Below are 20544 nucleotides of genomic sequence, written 5' to 3' on the forward strand. Positions count from 1 at the left end.
CATCAACTGGGAGCTCCAGGCACACCGGTTTGGCCTTTGTCCCTCCCAGCTGTGTCGCTGGGAGCCCACCTTGAAGGCCATGCTTGGTCCTTGGTCACTGCCTCACTCTCTCCCGTCTTCTCGGGAGTGACGAAGCTTCTCACCACACCCAGCTGTCATGATGTCAGCCTCACTGCTGGCCCAGACGCAGGATGGCAGGGGCTTGAGCTCTGAGATCCTGAGCCAAACAAGTCCCTCCTCGTTAACACCACGTATGTCAGGTGACATAATGAATGCAATATGATTGCGGGGAGCCTCACCAGTGTAGGGTGACTGAAACCACACCACAAAAGGCTCCCGGGAAAACACGTCCTTGTCTCCATCCTGGTAGTCGTGGTAGAGGTATTTCTCCTTGACAGACACCAGCTTCTCTCTACAAGAGAAAGAAGAAAGGCTGGGGAGATGGCTCCGCGGATAAGACACTTGCCTGCAAAGCCTAACCACCTTGGTTCAGTTCCCCAGTACCCACGTAAAGCCAGATGCACAAGGTGACACAGGCGTCTGGAGTTTGTTTACAGTGACTAGAGGCCCTGGCGCGCCCATTCTTTCTTTGTCTCTGTTGCAGTCCGGTTCGCATTGCTGTTAGAAATCACCCAACCAAGAGCAGCTTCTGGGAAAAAGAGGTTTATTTTGGCTCACAAGCTCGAGGGGAAGCTCCACGATGGCAGGGGAAAACGATGGCATGAGCAGAGGGTGGACATCACCCTCTGGCCAACGTAAGGTGGAACACAGCAACAGGAGAGTGTGCCAAACACTGGCAAGGGGAAACTGGCTTTAATACCCATAAGCCGGCCCCCAACAATACACTCCCTCCAGGAGACATTAATTCCCAAATCTCCATCAGCTGGGAACCTAGCATTCAGAACACCTGAGTTTATGGGGGACACCTGAATCAAACCACCACATTCCGCCCCTGGCCCCCATAAACTGATATCCATACATGATGTAAAATGCAATGCATTCATCTCATTTTAAAAGTCCCCATAGTTTTTATCAATCCCAATGATGTTCATACATCCCCATAGTCCAAGATCTTTTAACTGAGCCATAATACCAAAAACTAATCTCAAAAAACCCATAATGGCACAGAATAAATATTCACATTGCAAAAGATGGCATTGGGCATAGCAAAGAAACATTCAACCAATACAAGATTTAAACTACCAGGGCAAACATCAAACTCTGTAGCTTCAAGTCCAACAACTCTAGCCAGTGACAAATCTTCAAGTCCGATAATTCTAATCAGCAACAAGTCTCTGGCATTCCAATTCCGCCCCTCCAGCTAGGCTACTCACAGTCCTGGGAAACTTCATCGGGGCCTGGCAGCTCCTCGGCAGCCATCTCATGGTCCCGGCATCTCCACTGGGTCTCCACTGCAAGCCACGGTTCATCCTCATGGCCCCATGGGGTCTCTATGCAGGCAACCAGCAAACCTGCTTCACACTGCCCATGGCCATTTCCAAAACACAAAACCGTGTTGCAAACTCAATGGCCCTCTTTCCTGCATTTCTTATATACCATGATACCAGGTGGGGTGCCAATTTGTTAATCCAGGGGGGAATAAAGCAGACTTTGAAGAACAGGACACTCCTTGAGCACTCAGGCCCCTTCAAAAAAGTCTACATTCTTCTTGTTGCCCCAGCGCAGGTCAGCTAGCCCAGTCTCAAAGGTTGTCATCTCTCAGTTGCAGTTGAACGGGCAACAGTTCACCCAAAGATTTTTCTTTCTGTGCCATATCCCTCTACTCACACCAGTTCATTTCTACTTAAAGCAACCCTGCACAGCTTCTCAGGACATGGGCACAAGAGCAAGCTTCTCACACAAACTGCTAGCCCAGTCCAGGCACAGCTCTTTCTCACCCTCATAAGCCAAACCTCACAGTCCATAGTTCTTATTGCATTCAGGTCTTGCAGCTCAGACCAGAATAGTCCATCAAGCTGTACTTACAGCACTGCAAGGCATCTCTTAGGCCAAAGTTTCAAATCCTCCCACATTCCTCTTGAAAATCAGCTCCAAAAGGCCAAAGCCACACAGTCGGGTGTCTAGCAGCAACCCCACTCCTGGTACCACTTTACTGTTGCAGTCCGGTTCGCATTGCTGTTAGAAATCACCCAACCAAGAGCAGCTTCTGGGAAAAAGAGGTTTATTTTGGCTTACAGGCTCGAGGGGAAGCTCCACGATGGCAGGGAAAAACGATGGCATGAGCAGAGGGTGGACATCACCCCCTGGCCAACATAAGGTGGACCACAGCAACAGGAGGGTGTGCCAAACACTGGCAAGGGGAAACTGGCTTTAATACCCATAAGCCAGCCCTCAACAGTACACTCCCTCCAGGAGGCGTTAATTCCCAAATCTCCATCAGCTGGGAACCTAGCATTCAGAACACCTAAGTTTATGGGGGACACCTGAATCAAACCACCACAGTCTCCATCTGCTCTAGTTCTTTCTCTCTCTCTCTAATAAATAAACAAATAAAAAATTAAAAATAATATTTTTGACAAGGGCTGGAGAGATGGCCCAGTGGTTAAGGCGCTTGCCTGTGATGCCTAAGGACCAGGGTTTGCTTGCCCAGTGCCCACGTAAACCCAGATACACAAAGTGGCGCACATATCTGGAGTTTGTTTGCAGTGGCTGGAGGCCCTGGTATGCCCTTTCTCTCTCTCTCTCCTTCTCTGCTTGCAAATAAATAAATGAAAATATAAAAGAAAAAAATAAAAAAGAAAGAAAGAAAAGTTGATCCCACTGATCCTACTTCCATCTTACTTGTTTGAAGTGACACAGGTTGCCAAGGGTCCATTAGCTTCTGGAGCCCCAACATGGGGAGGATGTTTTGCCTGCAAGCAAGGCTGAGTCAACTCTCCTCAATGACCAGGGCCCTATGGTTACTGAAGGCCTGGGTTGTACCAGTTAACTGGGACACACTCAAGTGAATGTGCAGACTTAACTATGACATTCAAGAGCCAATTATGCTACGCCACTTTGATTTCAGACCCTGGGCCAGGACTTCCTGGGGAGAATGCAGGACTCTGGAACTAGGCAGCAATGAGCCAATGAACAAATTAGGTGAGAGGGAGCTGCTTGTAAGTGCTTGTTCGATGACCAAGCCATCAATTTTTACTTCAAAGTAGGGTCTTGCTCAGGCCCAGGAATTCTCTGGAATTCACTCTGTAATTCCAGGCTGGCCTCAAATTCAAAGAGTTCCTCTTATCTCTGCCTCCTGAGTGCTGGGATCAAAGGTGTGAGCCACCACGCCTGGCCATTATTTTATATATATATATATATATATATATATATATATATATATATATATATATATATATATATATTTTTTTTTTTTTTTTTTTTTTCTCATTTGAGGGAGAGAGAGAGGTAGACAGAGAAAGAATAGGTCTTTCCTTTTTCAGGGTCTCTAGCCACTGCAAACAGACTCCAGACACATGCACCATCTTGTGCATCTGGCTTTACATAGGTACTGGTGAATTGAACCTGGGTCCTCAGGCTTTACAATCAAGTGCCTTAACTGCTAAGCCATCTCTCCAGCCCTAAAATCTATTTTTATTTATTTATTTGAAAGACTGAGTGAGGAAGTGTGGGTGTGCCAGGGACCCCTGTCACAGCTAATGAACTCCAGACACATGTGTCACTTTGTGTCTGGATTTACATGGGTACTATGGAGTCAAACCCAGACAATCAGGCTTTACAAACAAGTGCTTTTAACCACTGAGCCATCTCTTCAGAACCCCCCCCCTTTTTTTCGAGGTAGGCTCTCACTCTAGCCCAGGCTGACCTGGAATTCACTCTGCATTCTCAGGGTGGCCTCACACTCATGGAGATCCTTCTATCTCTGCCTCCCAAGTGCTGGGATTAAAAGGCATGTGCTAGCCAGGCATGGTGGTGCACCCCTTTAATCCCAGCACTCAGGAGGCAGAGGTAGGAGGATCACTGTGAGTTTGAGGGAACCCTGAGACTACATAGTTAAGTGAGACCCTACCTTGAAAAAAAAGAAACTAAAATATTTTTTTAATTATTTATTTGCATGTGAGTGTGCATGCTTATATGCATATGAGTATGCTAGGGCCTCCTGCTACAAACAAACACCAAACACTTTCACCACTTTTTGTGTATGGTTTATGTGAGTGGCTTGAGAATTGAACCTGGGCTGGCAAGCTTTGCAAGCAAGTGTCTTTAACTGCTGAGCCATTTCCCCACCCACAAAGAAAGATATTTTGAGTGAGTTGAATTTTGATTCAATTTTCAGTGAATATAGGTCATACTTACTTGTAGAGAAAGGCATACTGTTCTTTATATGTATTTCTCCCAAGTCGAGAGCTAATCTCATAGTTGTATGTCACACTCCTTGAATTTCTAGAAAACAAGAATGTCACGTTGTATTAGAAAGAATGTTTCCACTGTACCCCTTTGTGGTGGTTTGAATTAGATATTCCCCCTGCCTTCTGAATGCACGGTCCCCAGCTGGTGGCAGTTTGGGAGGTGGAGTCTTGCTGGAGAAGGTGTGTCGCTGGGGGTGGGCGTATGGGTGTTGTAACCCTAGAACTTCCTCCTTGCCAGAGCTCAGCTCACTCTCTTGCTGTTTTCTGCCAGCTGGCATGGTGCCTCTGCCCCACCTCCTTTCCTGCCGTCACGAAGCTTCCCCTGGAGACTGTTAGCCAAAATAAGCCCTTCCCTCCCCCCTCCCAGCTGCTTTTGGTCAGGTACTTTGTCCCAGCAATGCAGAGACTACAACACCCCCATTCCCAAACTTACTTATTGCTCATCTTAACTTGTAAAAAAAAAAAAAAAATTTAAATGTATTGCAAGCAGAGAGAGAAGAGAGATAGAGAGATGGACCTGCCAGGACTTCCAGACACTGCAAACAAACTACAGATGCATAAGCCACCTTGTGTATCTGGCTTTATGTGGGTCCTGGAGAATCAAACTTGGGTTGTTAGGCTCTATAGACAAGTGCCTTAACTATTAAACCATCTCTCCAGCCCTCATCTTAACTTTTGAATCCTGTCCTGACTAGGACATCTGCTTGCTTTTTTGTTCTCAATTATTTATTACCTATCTCTCATCTATCTATCTATTTATCTATCTGTGTATTTATGCATACACCAGAGTCTCTCTCTCTCTCTCTCTCTCTCTCTCTCCATACACCAGAGTCTCTTGCCGCTACAAGAGAATGTCCGAGGGAAGTAATACCTGCTGTTTGTTGTCCTGCTAAATGCATACATGATACCCACCAAACTGCCCTCTAAGCACCTTTTCAATATTTATGCCCATATATTAACACTAGTCTCACTCTTGGTTAGAGAAGCTTCTCTTTTCAGATGCTGGCCACCACTGGGGTGACTCAAGACTCACTAAAGTGTTGAAAAGAAGTGACAGTGGAGTGCTCAGCACTGAGACATCTCTGTCTCACCCTCCAAGGCTCAGGGACCACTGTAGAAGAGGTGTCGGAAAGACTGTAAGAGCCAGAGGAAGGGGAAGAAAGCCAGGCATGGAGGTGCATGCCTTTAATCCCAGCACTTGGGAAGCAGAGGCAGGAGGATCGCTGTGAGTTCAAGACCACCCTGAGACTACAGAGTGAATTCCAGGTCAGCCTGGGCTAGAGTGAGACCCTACCTCGAACAACAAAACAAAAAGCGGGGGGGGGGAATTGGGGGGAAGAGTGCTTACAATACTGTCTTCTAGACAGAAAGTGCCTTTGATATTCATGACCTCACAGTGCCTGACACTACCTACACAAGACCTGCCTAATAGGAGGAAAAGATGATGACATCAAAATAAAGAGAAACTAATTGGAAAGAAGAAGGGATTCAATCAGCCAAACCAACATAATGACACCCACCTGAAATGTAACAGCATGACTGGAATGGACCGCTCTATGGACAGTCTCTGAACTCACATTTCCAGCACATCGTAGCCTTCTTTGTATGCCGAAATGTCTGGCTCTCACTTAATCTGTTGCCAGCATGACGTTCTGTACAGTGGGGCACAGCCCTTCCTCGTGCCCTGCTTCTCCTGCCTGCATTCAGTCTTCGCGCAGCATCTTAGCCCAGCCTCCTCCCCGCTTTCTCTGCTCTGTCCCAACCCCTCACCTGGCGCCTAAGTGCTGGCACCCTTGCGCTTGACCTCACACCAGAAGCCCACCCTTCTTCCCTCCTACTTACCCGTTCAGCTTCTCCATCAGCATGGGGCAGATCTTGTTGTTGCTGTCCTTGATTTCCATGAGGAGGATAAGGTCACAGCGCTTGATGACCTGCAAAGAGACCATTACCAGAGGTTAAGCCGTCTATCACACATCCCAGAACGCTTGGCTGTGTTTTGAGTATTACAGTGGCTGCTTGTCAAAATCCCTTATTTTTAGCCAGGCGTGGTGGCACATGCACTCGGGAGGCAGAGGTAGGAGGATCGCCATGAGTTCGAGGCCAGCCTGAGACTACATAGTGAATTCCAGGTCAGTCGGGGTAGATTGAGACCCTACTTCGAAAAACAAAAACAAAACAAGCCAAAAACTCATTTTGTTTGCTGTTCTTTTGTTTTGGTTTGGTTGTGTGCGTATGTTCACAAGAGCACACTCATGCATGAGAAGCCAGAGGTTGATGCTGTCTGCCTCAGTCGCTCTCCAACTTGGTTTTTTTTTTTTTGTTGTTGTTGTTGTTCATTAGTTTGTTTGTTTGTTTGAGGCAGGGTCTCACTCTAGCCCAGACTGATCTGAAATTCACTATGTAGTCTCAGGCTGGCCTTGAATTCAGAGATCCTCCTACCTCTGTCTCCTTAGTGCTGGGATTAAGGGTGTGCACCACACACCCAGCTAATTAAAAAAATTATCTATTTATTTGCAAGTGGTGGGAGGGGATGGAGAGGGAGAGAGAGAATGGGCACTCCAGGGCCTCTAGCCACTGCAAACAAATTCTAAGTGCACGCACCACTTTCTGCATCTGAGTACTAGGGGATCAAACCCTGGTCATTAGGCTTTACAGGCAAGCGCCTTAACTGCTAAGCCATCTCTAGAACCTCTATGTATTATTTTTCTTTAATTTTATTTACTTATTTGCAAGAAGAGAGAGAGAGGAGACAGAGAGAGAATGGGCATGCCAGGGCTTCTAACCACTGCAAACTCCAGATGCATGTGCCTTGTGCATCTGGCTCATGTGAGTACCGGGAAATCAAACCTGGGTCCTTTGGCTTTGCAGGCAAGCCCCTTAATGCTAAGCCATCTCTCCAGCCCCTATATATGATGTTTTTAAAAAATATTCTTGGGCTGGAGAGATGGCTTAGCGGTTAAGCGCTTGCCTGTGAAGCCTAAGGACCCCGGTTCGAGGCTCAGTTCCCCAGGTCCCACGTTAGCCAGATGCACAAGGGGGCGCACGCGTCTGGAGTTCGTTTGCAGAGGCTGGAATCCCTGGCGCGCCCATCCTCTCTCTCTCCCTCTATCTGTCTTTGTCTCTGTGTCTGTCGCTCTCAAATAAAAAAAAAATTTAAAAAAATATTCTTATTTATTTATATGAGAGTTCATTTACAATTTCCCTCTATTCTTGCAAATAAATAATAATTCTTACAAAATAAAGACTATAAGAGAGTCTGTCAGCCTGTGACTAGGGCGAGTGCAAGGTCACATGATCTGCAGGCCACAGGGTTTTGTGGTTGAGGATGAAGGGCACTGAAGGTGAATTGTCCTCATGTAGTGTGGAGGGTTACGCCGCCAGCCCTCTGTTTCCAGTTCCAGTTCCATCTCCAGAAGGTGGAGTCCAGGTTTCCTCACCGACCAGGGACTCAGCCTTTGAGAGGCTGCCTGGGCCGCAGGACCAAGTACTCACTGAGGAAGACTGTGCTTCGCGTCTGCCTCGGAGCCTACGGCATTGGCCATGCAGCATTCTTCCAGCCAAGTCACACCTCAAGCCAGCCTGCTGGGTCTGTCCCTGTGGACCGCCTTATTGGAAGGAACTCTTAAAATGCACACCTTCCCATTGCATCTTCCTGCTTGGAAGGGGGTCTTCCTGTGAGAGGAAATGCCCAGGCAGTGTCTGCGCCTCAGTTTCCCATCTATCCCCTGGGGGGGGGGGTTGTAGTCCATCCCCCTGAGGGGCTGGTGGTGGTGGAGTGAGAACTTGGGTCAACGCCCACCTTGCGGGAGGCCCGTATGTTAGCGTTACTTATGCACCTCAGAAAGGTGAGTCCCAGCAAGATGGTAGGCACAGCCCGAGGGTCCCCACGTGGGAAACCATCCAATTCCTGTGATGCAGACACAGGGTGTAACATTAGAAGCTATGGGTTACCATCATGGGAAACTTTCTTTTCCTTTCTTTCTTTATTTTTTTGATGTTTTAATTTTTTTGGTTTTTCAAGGTAGGGTCTAGAATACATGGTGCTCCATCTACCTCAGCCTCCTGAGTGTTGGGATTAGCAGTGTGAGTCACCATACCTGGCTTGGGAATGTTTATTGTTTTCAAAATATTTTTAATTTTTATTTATTTTATTTGAGAGAGAGACAAAAAAAGAGAGAGAGAGAGAGAGAGAGAATGGGCATGCCAGGACACTGCAAAGGAACTCCAGAAGCAATGTGCTATCTTGTGCATCCAGTTTACGTGAGTACTGGGGAATTGAACCTGGGTCCTGGCTTTGCAGGCCAGCGCCTTAACCACTAAGCCATCTCTCCTGGCTTGGAAATGTTTCTCTCTCTCTCTCTCTCTCTCTCTCTTTTTTTTTTTTTTTTGGTGGGGGCTTGAGATAGGGTCTCTCTCTATCCCAGGCCTAAGTGGAACTCGCTCTGTGGTCCCAGGCTGGTCTGGAACTCACTGTTTAGCCAGAGGCTGTGGCAGCACACCTGGCCTATGTCACGCTGTACTCTCTACCAACCCAGCGAGAGTGCCGGCTTCCTTCTCCTTGTTTTATTTATCCACCTATCTATCTATCTGTCATCTATCTAGCCATCTATCCATTTATTTTTTTTTTCTTTTGGTTTTTCGAGATAGGGTCTTGCCCAGGCTGACCTGGAATTCACCATATAATTTCAGTGTGGCCCTGAACTCACAGCGATCCTCTTACCTCTGCCTCCTGAGTGCTGGGATTAAAGGTTTTTTTTTTTTTTTTTTTGAGGTAGAGTCTCACTGTAGCCCAGACTGACCTGGAATTCACTCTGTAGTCCCAGACTGGCATTGAACAAACAGCAATCCTCCTGCCCCTGCCTCCCGAGTACTAGGATTAAAGATATGCACCACCATGCCTGGCATTTAGCCATCTTATTTTTCTGAGACAGGCTCTCACTCTGTAGCCCAGGTTGGCTTCAACCTCTGGATCCTCTCGCGTCAGCCTGCTGAGCACTTGGATTCTAGACAGGCACTGCTATGTTTAGCTGGGAAACATTTTTAACCTAAAAGCAGAAAAGAAGGCTGGGCATGGTGGCACACACCTTTAACCCCGACACTTGGGAGGCTGACGTAGGAGGATCACCATGAGTTCAAGGCCACCCTGAGACTACAGAGTGAATTACAGCTTGGGCTAGAGTGAGATCTTACCTTGAGAAACCAAAAGAAAAAAAAAGAAAAAGAAAGAAAGAAAAGAAAACTGATGTGATGGGGTGGTGATTATGCTACAAAACAGATGGAGACCTATACAGAGAAAAAGTCCCATGAGAAAACCACCCTTTATGCCAGGGGGCACTCTCCACTCTCAAGTGACGGCTAACAGCATCTTTCTTCCTCATACCTTCATGTTTTCAACATAGTTCGTAATGGCTTTCCAGTAACATTTTATTATTATACACTGGGGGATTTACACTTTTAAAATGTGTGACTTTTGGGAGGCAGAGATAGGAGGATCACTGTGAGTTTGAGGCCACCCTGAGACTACATAATGAATTCCAGGTCAGCCTGGGCTAGAGTGAGACCCTACCTCAAAAAACAAAAAAAAAAAAAAAATGTGTGTCTTGGGGCTGGGGAGATGACTCAGGTGGTAAAGTGCTTGCCACATAAGCCCAAGTTGTTGAGGAGCTGAGGACTCCCACACCTGTGGGAAAGCTAGGTGTGGGAGCGCCCAGTACTGGGGAGGTGGAGACCCGAGGATTCCCAGGATTGTGGTGAGCTCATCCAGCCAATTGGTGAGCTCTAGATTCACCAAGGGACCCCATCTCAGAAAACAAAAGGAGAGGGCTGGAGAGATGGCTTAGCAGTTAAGTGCTTGCCTGTGAAACCTAAGGACCCTGGTTCGAGGCTCAATTCCTCAGGACCCACATTATCCAGATGCACAAGGGGACCCAGGCATCTGGAGTTCATTTGCGGTGGCTGGAGGCCCTGATGCACCCATTCTCTGTCTCTCTATCTGCCTCTTTCTCTCTTTGTCTGTATCTCTTAAATACATAACTAAAAATAAAACAAACAAAAAATTTAAGAAAAAAAGGAGAACGATTAAGGAAGACACCTGACATGGACTTCTGACCTCCACAGACACACACATACACACACACATGTAAATACAGGAACATGTACACGCACACATGCACACATAATGTATTAGCTTTATGCCTTAAAAAAAAAATCAAAGTGTGGGGCTGGAGAGATGGCTTCGCAGTTAAGCTCTTGCCTGTGAAGCCTAAGGACCTCGGTTGGAGGCTCAATTCCCCAGGACCCACGTAAGCCAGATACACATGTACCTGGAGTTCTTTTGCAGTGGCTGGAAGCCCTGGAGTGTCCATTCTCTCCCTCTCTCTCCCTGTCTCTCTCTCTCTCTCTCTCTCTCTCTCTCTCTCTCTCTCTCTCTCCCCCTCTTTCTCTCTCCATCTGTCTGTTGCTCTCAAATAAATAAATTAATTCAATAAAAAATCAAAGTGTGTTTAAAAAGAATAGTGCTTGAATAGCCTTATATTAATGCTACTCTCACTTTTGGTAGAGAATCTTCTCTTTTCAGATGACAGTGACCTTGGGACAACTCAGAAGGTATCATGGTGCTGTAAAGAAGTGACCGCAGTGCTTAGTACTGCAATATCTCTATCACACCTTCCAAGGCTCAGGGTCTAATGCAGAAGAGGTGTCGGAAAGAATGTAAGAGCCAAGGGAAGGGCAGGACTCCATACAATGTGCTCCTCCAGACACAAAATGGCCTGGATATCCATGACCCCACAGTGCCTGACACTTCCTACATAAGACCATCATAAGAGGAGGAAAAGATCATGACATCAAAATAAAAGAGACTGATTAAGAAGGGGAGGGGATATATGATGGAGAATGGAGTTCCAAAGGGGAAAGTGGGGGGGAGGGACGGTATTACCATGGGATATTTTTTATAATCATGGAAGTTGTTAATAAAAATTTGAAAAAAAGGAATACTGCTTGAGGAGGAAGGAATTGTTGGGGAGATGAGGGTTAAAATTTATTGGGACATAATGTGTCCTAATAGGTGCATATCTAATGGAATTTCACGTAAGCTGACTAGGTTACCTCACACAGTGCCTGGCCCGTCCTGATTGTCAGAGAGAGCTCTGTCCCTGACTCACTGGTGTTGGTGATGTAGTCTTCTTATTTTCATTTTTTTTTCTTTTTTCTTTTTTTTGGGGGGATTTTTGAGGTAGGGTCTCACTGTAGCCCAGGCTGACCTGGAATTCACTATGGAGTCTCAGGGTGGCCTCGAACTCATGGCAACCCTCCCACCTCTGCCTCCCGAGTGCTGGGATTAAAGGCGTGAGCCACCACGCCTGGCTTGTTTTCATTTTTGTTTATTTTATTTTATTTTTCTCACACTGTGCAAGTGTTCTTCCACTGAGCCATCCCTGTCTCATGCAGTCCTCTGTGTTGGGTCAGGACAAAATGGAGTCACCAAGGACAGCAGGATGGTGACAGACACCAGGAAGTGGGTCATCCACATTCTTCAAGGAACCGCCCAGCTATTATCCCTTCCTTGCCTAACAGTGCCCCCCAGGTCATCATCTCCTACCCCCTCATCTTGTAAGTCACCTGCTCACTGTTCTGACGTCACATGCTGGCTATCTTAGATCTCCCCTAAAGAAACTTTTTTTTAAAACTTGTCCCTTCCTCACTTTCCCCCACCTAAAGACCCCACACAGCCCCCCCCACCAGGTTGGCTGTGCTCCACTCGAGAGTCCGTCCCTGCAGCTCGTGCTTGTCCCGAATAGCAGCTTCCATCTTTGCCTCAGAGCGCTCTGCAGCCTCGCTGGCTCGTAGCCTCACGCTCCCAATAGCTGCCGGCGCAGTGGCTTCTCTGAGGGCAACCGCAGGCTTCCGTCAGCGGAGCACTGAGGGACTATGGGTCACCTACACCACAGAACCATGATGCCCAGGCCAAGGAGGTCGGCGTGTCCAAGGCCATTGTCCCTGCCCTGAGTGACACTGGTTCAAAGAAAACACAGACCACAGGCTCAACCTGCCTTTCCTGAGAGAAAGCGGGGTCTGCAGGCTTCCTGTTGACAGCCCTGGGCTTTGCTGAATAAGCAAGGACTCGGGTCCCCATGGTAGATTCCTGTCTCCACTGCCCTTGCCACCCCTGGGAGGGCTTCCTGCAGAAAAGAATCAGCACCATCGTGGGCAAAACCGATGTCAGAATTCTCACAAGGGCACAGGACCAGGGAAGACGTCCATTTCCTCTGGCTCCTTCCCCTCCAGTGGGGGGCTCAGGGAAGAGGCCCTTGGAAAGCCCTTCCGGAGCGGGGCTCTGACGCCAAACTGCTCACCGTGTACAGGAGGAGGAGCAGGTGCAGGGCTGCGCCTGGTTAGTGTCTGATGGAAGCCGAGCAAGGGCTATCACGAGCGGGCAAGGGAGAGGGAAGCAATAGTCTAGAAAGGGCCAGAAAAATCTTGAGCAGAGGGCTGGAGAGATGGCTTAGCGGTTAAGTGCTTGCCTGTGAAGCCTAAGAACCCAGGTTCAAGGCTCGATTCCCCAGGAACCATCTAGAGTTCATTTGCAGTGGCTGGAAGCCCTGATGCACCCATTCTCTCTCTCCCTCTTTCTCTCTCTGTCCGTCTGTCACTCTCAAATAAATAAGTGAAAATAAACAACATCAACAACAAGCATCTCAGAGACTCTACTTCATGTCTTCAATCAGAGGAGCAGCAGCACGGCACAGTGGGGGGCCGGGTCCCCAGCTCCTATCCTGTCTCTTTACGCCACAACACTGAGCGACTGACTTTAACTCTCTAAACTCCAGTGGCCCCCCCTCCTGTAAAATAGCTATAATAATAAGGTGATGCTAAGGCTGTAATTGGATACTACTTGTAAGGGTCCAGCACATGGTGGGCACCACTAATGTATATATCATGAACTTGAAGGTCTGGGAAGAGAGAGATGATGCCTCGCCCATCTGCCATCCTGTCCGCAGTGCCCCAGTGTCTGGTGCATGGTCTCCCCTCAGTAAGGGCTTGTTGGGTGAACAGCCCCCACTTGGAAGCACAGAAACCAATGAACAAGGGGAGGAACAGGCTGGGTTTAGCATCTAAACACGTGCCCATGATAGGTGAGGGCAAAGCCATGAAGGGGAGGGTGGCTTCCTTCAGGCTAAGTCCCACACTAGGAGAGTGAGAAAGACATTCCAGCTGGTGTAGTCAGGTTAGAACCCAACAAGCTACCGAAGTCATTTCACCACTCAGAGCCTCTGTAAAGAGGGAGAAATGCTACCTATGTCATAATATTGAATAAGGAGAGATTGCTCAGTGGTAAAGGCACTTGCCTGCAGAGCCTAAGGACCCAGGTTTGATTCCTCAGGACCCATGTAAATCCAGAGGCACAGTGGCACATGCATCTGGAGTTCTTTGCAGTGGCTGGAGGCCCTGGTGTTTCCATTCTGTATGTGTGTCTTCTCTCTCTCTCTCTCTCTCTCTCTCTCTCTCTCTCTCTCTCTCAAGTAAATAAAGTAAATAAATACAAATATTTTTTTAAAATCATGAAAGTCCTGGGCTGAGGAGATGGTTCAGTCAGTAAAGTGCTTGGTCGGCAAGCACGAGGATCTGAGTTCAATCCCCAGATCCCATGTAAAACACTGGGCATGGTGGCATGCGTGTGCCACCCCAGCACTGGGGAGGCAAAGACAGGTGGACCCCTGGAACTCACTGGCCAGCTAGGTTAGCCTACTTGGGTAAGCCACAGCTCAGTGACAGACCCTGTCTCAAAAAGAGAGGGAGGGAGTTCCTTTTTAAGATATTTATTTGAGAAAGAGAGAAAGAGGCAGATAGAAAAAACAAGTGTGCCAGGGCCTCCAGCCACTGCAAATGAACTCCATATTCATGTGCCACCTTGGGCATCTAGCTTATATGAGTCCTGGGGAGCTGAACCTAGGTCCCAAGGCTTCGCAGACAAGCATGTTAACCTCTAAGCCAACCCTGCAGCCCCAGATGGGGTTCCTGTGAGTGACACTTGATGCTACCCTCTGGCCTCCACATGCACGCACACAAAGTGACACACATGCACGTCACACACATACAAAGAAACGAATAAGGGATGGAGAGAGGGCACCATGGCCAAGTGTGTTCCTGTGCAAGCATTCAGACCTGAAACTGCTCCAAGTTCAAATCTCCACATCCCATGGAAACAGATAGGTTTGGCCACATGTGCCTGTAACCCCATCCCACAGTGGGGAACAGAGAACAAGGAATTGTCTGGGCCCACAAAAAACAAAAAAACAAAACAAAACAAACAAACAACACCAGTAAGCTCCTGCTTCAGTCAGAGACTCCAGCTGAAATCAGAACAAGTAGAAGAACGATGGAATGGGACACCAGACATTATACTCTAGCCAACACGGGCCAGAGTCCCTCACCCCACCACAGGTGGGCAAAGGCACATACATGTGCAGACACTACACGCATACACACAAGCAAAAAATTAATAAGCCAGGCGTTGTGGTGCATACCTTTAATCCCAGCACTTGGGAGGCAAAGGTAGGAAGATTACCATGAGTTAGAGGCCATCTTGAGACCACATAGTGAATTCTAGATCAGCCTGGGCTAGAGTGAGATCCTACCTCAAAACAAAAAACTACTAAATAAAAAAGAATATGAGTCAGTGATGCACGCCTTTAATTCTAGCACTCGGGAAGCAGAGGTAGGAGGAGGATTGCCATGAGTTCGAGTCTACCCTGAGATTCCGTAGTGAATTCCAGGTCAGCCTGAGCTAGAGGCCCCACCTTGAAAGACCAAAAAAAGAAAGAAAGAGAGAGAGAGAGAGAGAGAGAGATAGAACCCACAGTGAGGAGTTCAGCAATCTGCTTGTGTAGAATGCTCAGGGGAGGGGTTGTGGTTCCAACCCCAATAATGTAAAGAAAAGCTGAGGCTGGAGGATGGAGAGTTCAAGGACAGCCTGGGCTACAGGGTGAAACACTGTCTGAAACTCTCTCTCTCTCTCTCTCTTTCTCAGGGAACCAGGGACATAGCAGGAGTCCATGGAAATCTGTTCCAAGGTAGACCTGGCACCTGGCTGTCCTTGTGACGTTAGTAGCTGGCAGACTGATTTTCCAACGCCTCCCAGCCTCAGCGGCTAGCCTCCAGAGTTTCACTCCTTCCACCCTGCCTCACATCCTCATGGCATACACCTCCATTTTATGCATGGGCGTTCCTGGCTATCTGTACACAAATACTTCAGCCAGCCACAGAAGATAAATGTCCCCCACGACGATCTTTCTGCCCATGGCTACAGATTGATTCAGAACTTAATCCCAGCAGGGCAGTACAGGCCCAGCCCCCACCAAAGGTGCTGATGGGGCCAGATTTATGCCCCGGCTAGAAATTGAATTCCTAGCCAAGAATTTAAGTCTAGAGAAGTGTCTAAAAAGCTCATTTTTACTTCTGACAAGCTTCAGGTGAGAGATTGAACTGGGCTCCATGTCTTCCCACAGCCGGGAGCCTGGGCAGCTGCGAGAGCTGGCCTCCCCAGCGGAAAATAAGCACAGTGAGGCCTTCAAGCCTGTGTTGGCAGGAGTTCGCATCAGAGGGAACATGCTCTGTGTGCCCATCAGAGACTTGTGGCAAACAGGAAGCCACTCAGAGAAACAGGTATTAAACTTCACTAGGCTCCAGCACCTGCCACCCCCATGCACCAGCTCCCAGGCCACTTGGCAACCCCATAAAGCTTCCCTGGACTGTGGCAGAGGGGTCCTCAGAGCCTGTGGATCATCCCAGAACCTTCCCTTCAGCCCTCGCCCTCACCAGAGGCCTGAGAGAAGCAGACAAATCACATGACAAACTGGGAGGGAAGAAATATCTTGCTAGAAAGATCTCGCCTACTTGCCTTGAGATATGACATGTCTGATGCAAATGTAGCAGCTTGTCTTCATTCAAAAGCATCTAAATATTAAAGAAATGAATCCTTGATGTCTACAAAAAAGAAAGAAAGAAAGAAAGAAAGAAAGAGAGAGAGAGAGAGAAAGAAAAAAAGAAAGAAAGAAAGAAAGAAAGAAAGAAAGAAAGAAAGAAAGAAAGAAAGAAAGAAAGAAGGAAAGAAAATGAAAGTCCTGGCTGGGCGTGGTGGCGCACGTCTTTAATCCCAGCACTTGGGAGGCAGAGGTAGGAGGATTGCCATGAGTTCAAGGCCACCCTGAGATGACAGAGTTAATTCCAGGTCAGCCTGGACCAGAGTGAGACCCTACCTTGAAAAAAAAAAAAAAAAATGAAAGTCCTGACTTATAATGGGTTTTTAGCCAGTGGACTTTGGAAACAAGACTATGTTGTGTGCTTAGCATTTGGGGTGAACTGTCACCACTCTGTTAGGCATTAGATATATTTTGTGGGGCCTACAGCTCAGAGGAGATACTGTGCATAAGAATGAAATCACCAGGGAACAAAAATATAGCCTCTGGACCTGGGGAGAGGAAATACTTACTGCATTAGCATGTAGACCTGAGCCCAGAGCCCAGTCCATGTAAAATAGCTGGCTGTGGTGGTGCGTGCCTGCAGTCCCAGTTAGTGAGGCCGACTGGAGGATTCCCTAGGGCTAGCTAATCTAGCTGAATTGGTGAGCTCTAGGTTGAGGAAAGACCCTGTCTCAAAAAATGAGATGAGGGTTGGGGGCTAGAGGAATGGCTTAGCTGTTAGGGTGCTTGCCTGCAAAGTCAAAGGACCCAGATTCAATTCCCCAGGACCCACATAAGCCAGACGCACAAGGTAGCACAGGCATCTAGAGTTGGCTTGCAGTGGCTGGAGGCCCTGGGGTGCCAATTCTCTTTCCTCTCTCTCTCTCTCTCTCTCTGCCTCTTTCTCTCAAATAAATAAATAAATAAATAAACAAAATGAGACAGGGGCTGGAGATATGGATTAGCACTTAAGGCACTTGCCTATAAAATCAAAGGGCCCAGGGTCAATTCCCCAGGACTCATGTAAGCCAGATGCGCAAGGTAGTGCATGCATCTGGAGCTCGTTTGCAGTGGCGGGATGCCCTGGCGCACCCAATCTTTCTCCCCCTCTCTTTTTTCTCTATCTGCCTCTTTCTCTCTCAAATAAATAAATAAGAAAATTTTTTTTTTAGGGGAGGGAGAGTATTACCATGGGATATTTTTTATAATCATGGAAAATGTTTAATAAAATTTAGAAAAAAAAATTTTTTAATGAGATGGATGGCCAGGGAGATGACTCAGCAGTTAAAGGCATGGCCTTTCAAATCCTGCTGGGCTCAACCTCCCAGTACCCATGTAAAGCCAGATGCACAAAGTGGCATGTGTCTGGAGTTCATTTGCTACAGCAAGAGTCCCTGGCATGTCCATTCTCTCTCTCTCTCTCTTTTTTTTTTTTTTTTGTTTTGTTTTTTTGAGGTATGGTCCCACTCTGGCTGACCTGGAATTCACTATGGAGTCTCAGGGTGGCTCCTCCTACCTCTGCCTCCTGAGTGCTGGGATTAAAGGTGTGCGCCACCACGCCCGACTTGTGTACCTTTTTTTTTTTCTCTCTCTCTCAAACAAAAATATTAAAAAGAAATAAAATTAATGTAATGGGGAGGTAATATGATGGAGAATGGAATTTCAAATGGGAAAGTGTGGGGGTGGGGAGGGAGGGAATTACCATGGGATATATTTTATAATCATAGAAAATGTTAATAAAAATTAAAAAATAAATAAATAAAAGAAATAAAATTAAGAGTGAATGAGGAAGACACCTCTGGCCTAAACACATGCACACACATATAAACACACATGCACATGCAAAAACACATCTTCTGAGAGTGTGGTGTCATTTACAGGGTTGACGGACTTAGGGAGGTGGTGGGTACCTGGTGGATTCTCGGGCTCCATGTGGACCAATGTGAAGAGGCGGGGGAAGTTTTGCTCCACATCAGAGCTCCCCATTGAGCAATGGCATCACACAGGCATGGCACAGCTGTCCTGATGAAACCACAACACCTAGAGGAAGTTGGGTACTAGCCAAAGGGCAGGGCCATCCAGGGCCCATGAACATCTCTGGAAGAACGGAACAGGCTGGCACCCCACCTGCATCCTCTGTGTCCAATAATAGCCCAACACTTGCCTCATCTCCGGCTTTGCTGAGGTCTCACACACCTGCATTTCCAGCCCGCCTGAACTCAGGTGGTGCAGCCCACTCTGCAGGAAGTTCAGGAAGCTAGTGACACACCTGAGTTCTCCCAGTGGAGAGGAGGGATCTGAATTCCTGGAATTTCCACCACATATGAATCCTTTATCACTTCTGTTTGCTTGTTTATTTTGGAAGAGGGTTTCATTTAGCCCAGGCTGGCTTTGTCATAGCCCAGGATGACCCTGAAGCTCTGATCCTCCTGTGTCTGTCTCCTGAGTGCTAGGATATAGCATGAGTCACCCATCCTGTTTTAAGTGGTGCTGGGTTTGAACACAGGGATTCATGCATGCTAAGCAAGTACTCTGTCCACTGACTCTATCCCCAGCCAGTCTGGGCTATTAAAAAGTAATACCTGGGGCTGGAGAGATGGCTTAGCGGTTAAGCGCTTGCCTGTGAAGCCTAAGGATCCCGGTTCGAGGCTTGATTCTCCAGGACCCATGTTAGCCAGATGCACAAGGGGGCGCACGCATCTGGAGTTCGCTTGCAGTGGCTGGAAGCCCTGACGCGCCCATTCTCTCTCTGTCTCTACCTGCTTCTTTCTCTCTCTGTCACTCTCAAATAAATAAATAAAAATGAACAAAAAATAAATTTTAAAAAAAGTAATACCTGGACAGCGGGGCATGGTGGCACACGCCTTTAATCCCAGCACTCGGGAGGCAGAGGCAGGAGGATGGCCATGAGTTCAAGGCCACCCTGAGACTACATAGTGAATTACAGGTCAGCCTGAGCTAGAGTGAGCCTCTACCTCGAGGAAAAAAAAAAAAGGTAATACCCGGGAGCTGTAGAGATGGTCCAGCAGTTAAAGGTGCTTGCTTGCAAAGTCTGCTGGCGTAGGTTCAATTCCTCAGTACCCACATTAAGCAAGATGCATCAAGTGGCGCATGTGTTTGGAATTCGTTTGCGGTGACAAGAGGCCCTGGGGCACCCATACGCACCCCTCACAAATAATAAATAAAAAATACAAATATTTTTTTAAAAAACATGTAGAGCCAGCATAGTGGTACAAGCCTTTAATCACAGCACTCAAGAGGCTGAGGTAGGAAGATCCACCATGAGTTCAAGACCAGCCTGAAATTACAGAGTGAGGTCAGCCTGGGCTGGAGTAAGAGACCCTGCCTCAATTAAAAAATAAAATAAAATCAACATGCAGAACACGAAGTCAGCAGATACATGTGAACAGCGCCCCAGACATCGGGCATGTCACCCGAGAGCGACAACACCCGTGACAAAGGAGGAGCAGCAAGTGAGCGGGAAGAGGAGACGAGGAAGAACACTTCTCTGATGGCCACGGAGACCGGGCGGGCAAGGGGGCATCGGGCTCCCTCACACCCCCTGCCCTGGGCTGTGCAATGCCCCATCGCCCTTCGGTGTTCATCCTCTGCGTGTGGAGAATGATAGTCCCTGGGCGCGGGGAGGATGAACGAGCTTGTGTATCCAGTAAGTGGCAATTAGCAAACACCAGAGCATCAGTCCACAGCTGCAACTTCCTGAAAGCCAGACTCAGCAAGAGCAGGAGACACGGTCACATATACCTATCTGAAGAGGTGACAGAATGAGCCAAGAGCTGGGGATGTGGCGTGAGAGATGTCTAAGCTAAGAAAAGGACCCACCGGGCTGGATGGAAGGCTTAGCGGTTAAGGCGTTTGCCTGCAAAGCTAAAGGACTCGGTTCGATTCTCTAGGACCCACATAAGCCAAATGCATATGGTAGCGCATGTGTCTGGAGTTTGTTTGCAGTGGCTGAAGGCCCTGGTATGCCCATTCTCTCTCTCTCTTTCTCTCGCTCTCTGCCTTTATCTCTCAAATAAGTAAATAGGAAGAGAAAAGACTCACCTTTACAATGACGTCCATGGCATTGCTGTTTTCTTTCTTGCTTTCCCCAAAGGACCTGACGTTGAAGGAGCAGAGCCTCAGGGCCAGGGTACTGCGGAGGACCAGGACAAAGAGCAGAAGGGAGGCCAAGCGCTGGGACATCCTGGCGCTCC

At 47.8% G+C, this 20544-nt stretch overlaps 1 protein-coding gene across 1 annotated transcript in view; it reads right to left on the reverse strand.

Moving 5' to 3' along the window:
* Nucleotides 1–20544, reverse strand: part of Dnase1l3 (deoxyribonuclease 1 like 3) — a 43559-nt gene extending 23015 nt beyond the window's left edge. The window contains exons 1-4 of the mRNA XM_004669068.2: nt 20393–20544; nt 6213–6301; nt 4318–4404; nt 300–412 (exon numbers count right to left, since the gene is read on the reverse strand). Coding sequence (XP_004669125.1) covers nt 300–412; nt 4318–4404; nt 6213–6301; nt 20393–20533 — 430 coding nt within the window. The 5' untranslated portion in view covers nt 20534–20544. The remainder of the gene's footprint in view (nt 1–299; nt 413–4317; nt 4405–6212; nt 6302–20392) is intronic.

This window comes from Jaculus jaculus, chromosome 16 (assembly GCF_020740685.1).
Source record: "Jaculus jaculus isolate mJacJac1 chromosome 16, mJacJac1.mat.Y.cur, whole genome shotgun sequence".
NCBI lineage: Eukaryota > Metazoa > Chordata > Mammalia > Rodentia > Dipodidae > Jaculus > Jaculus jaculus.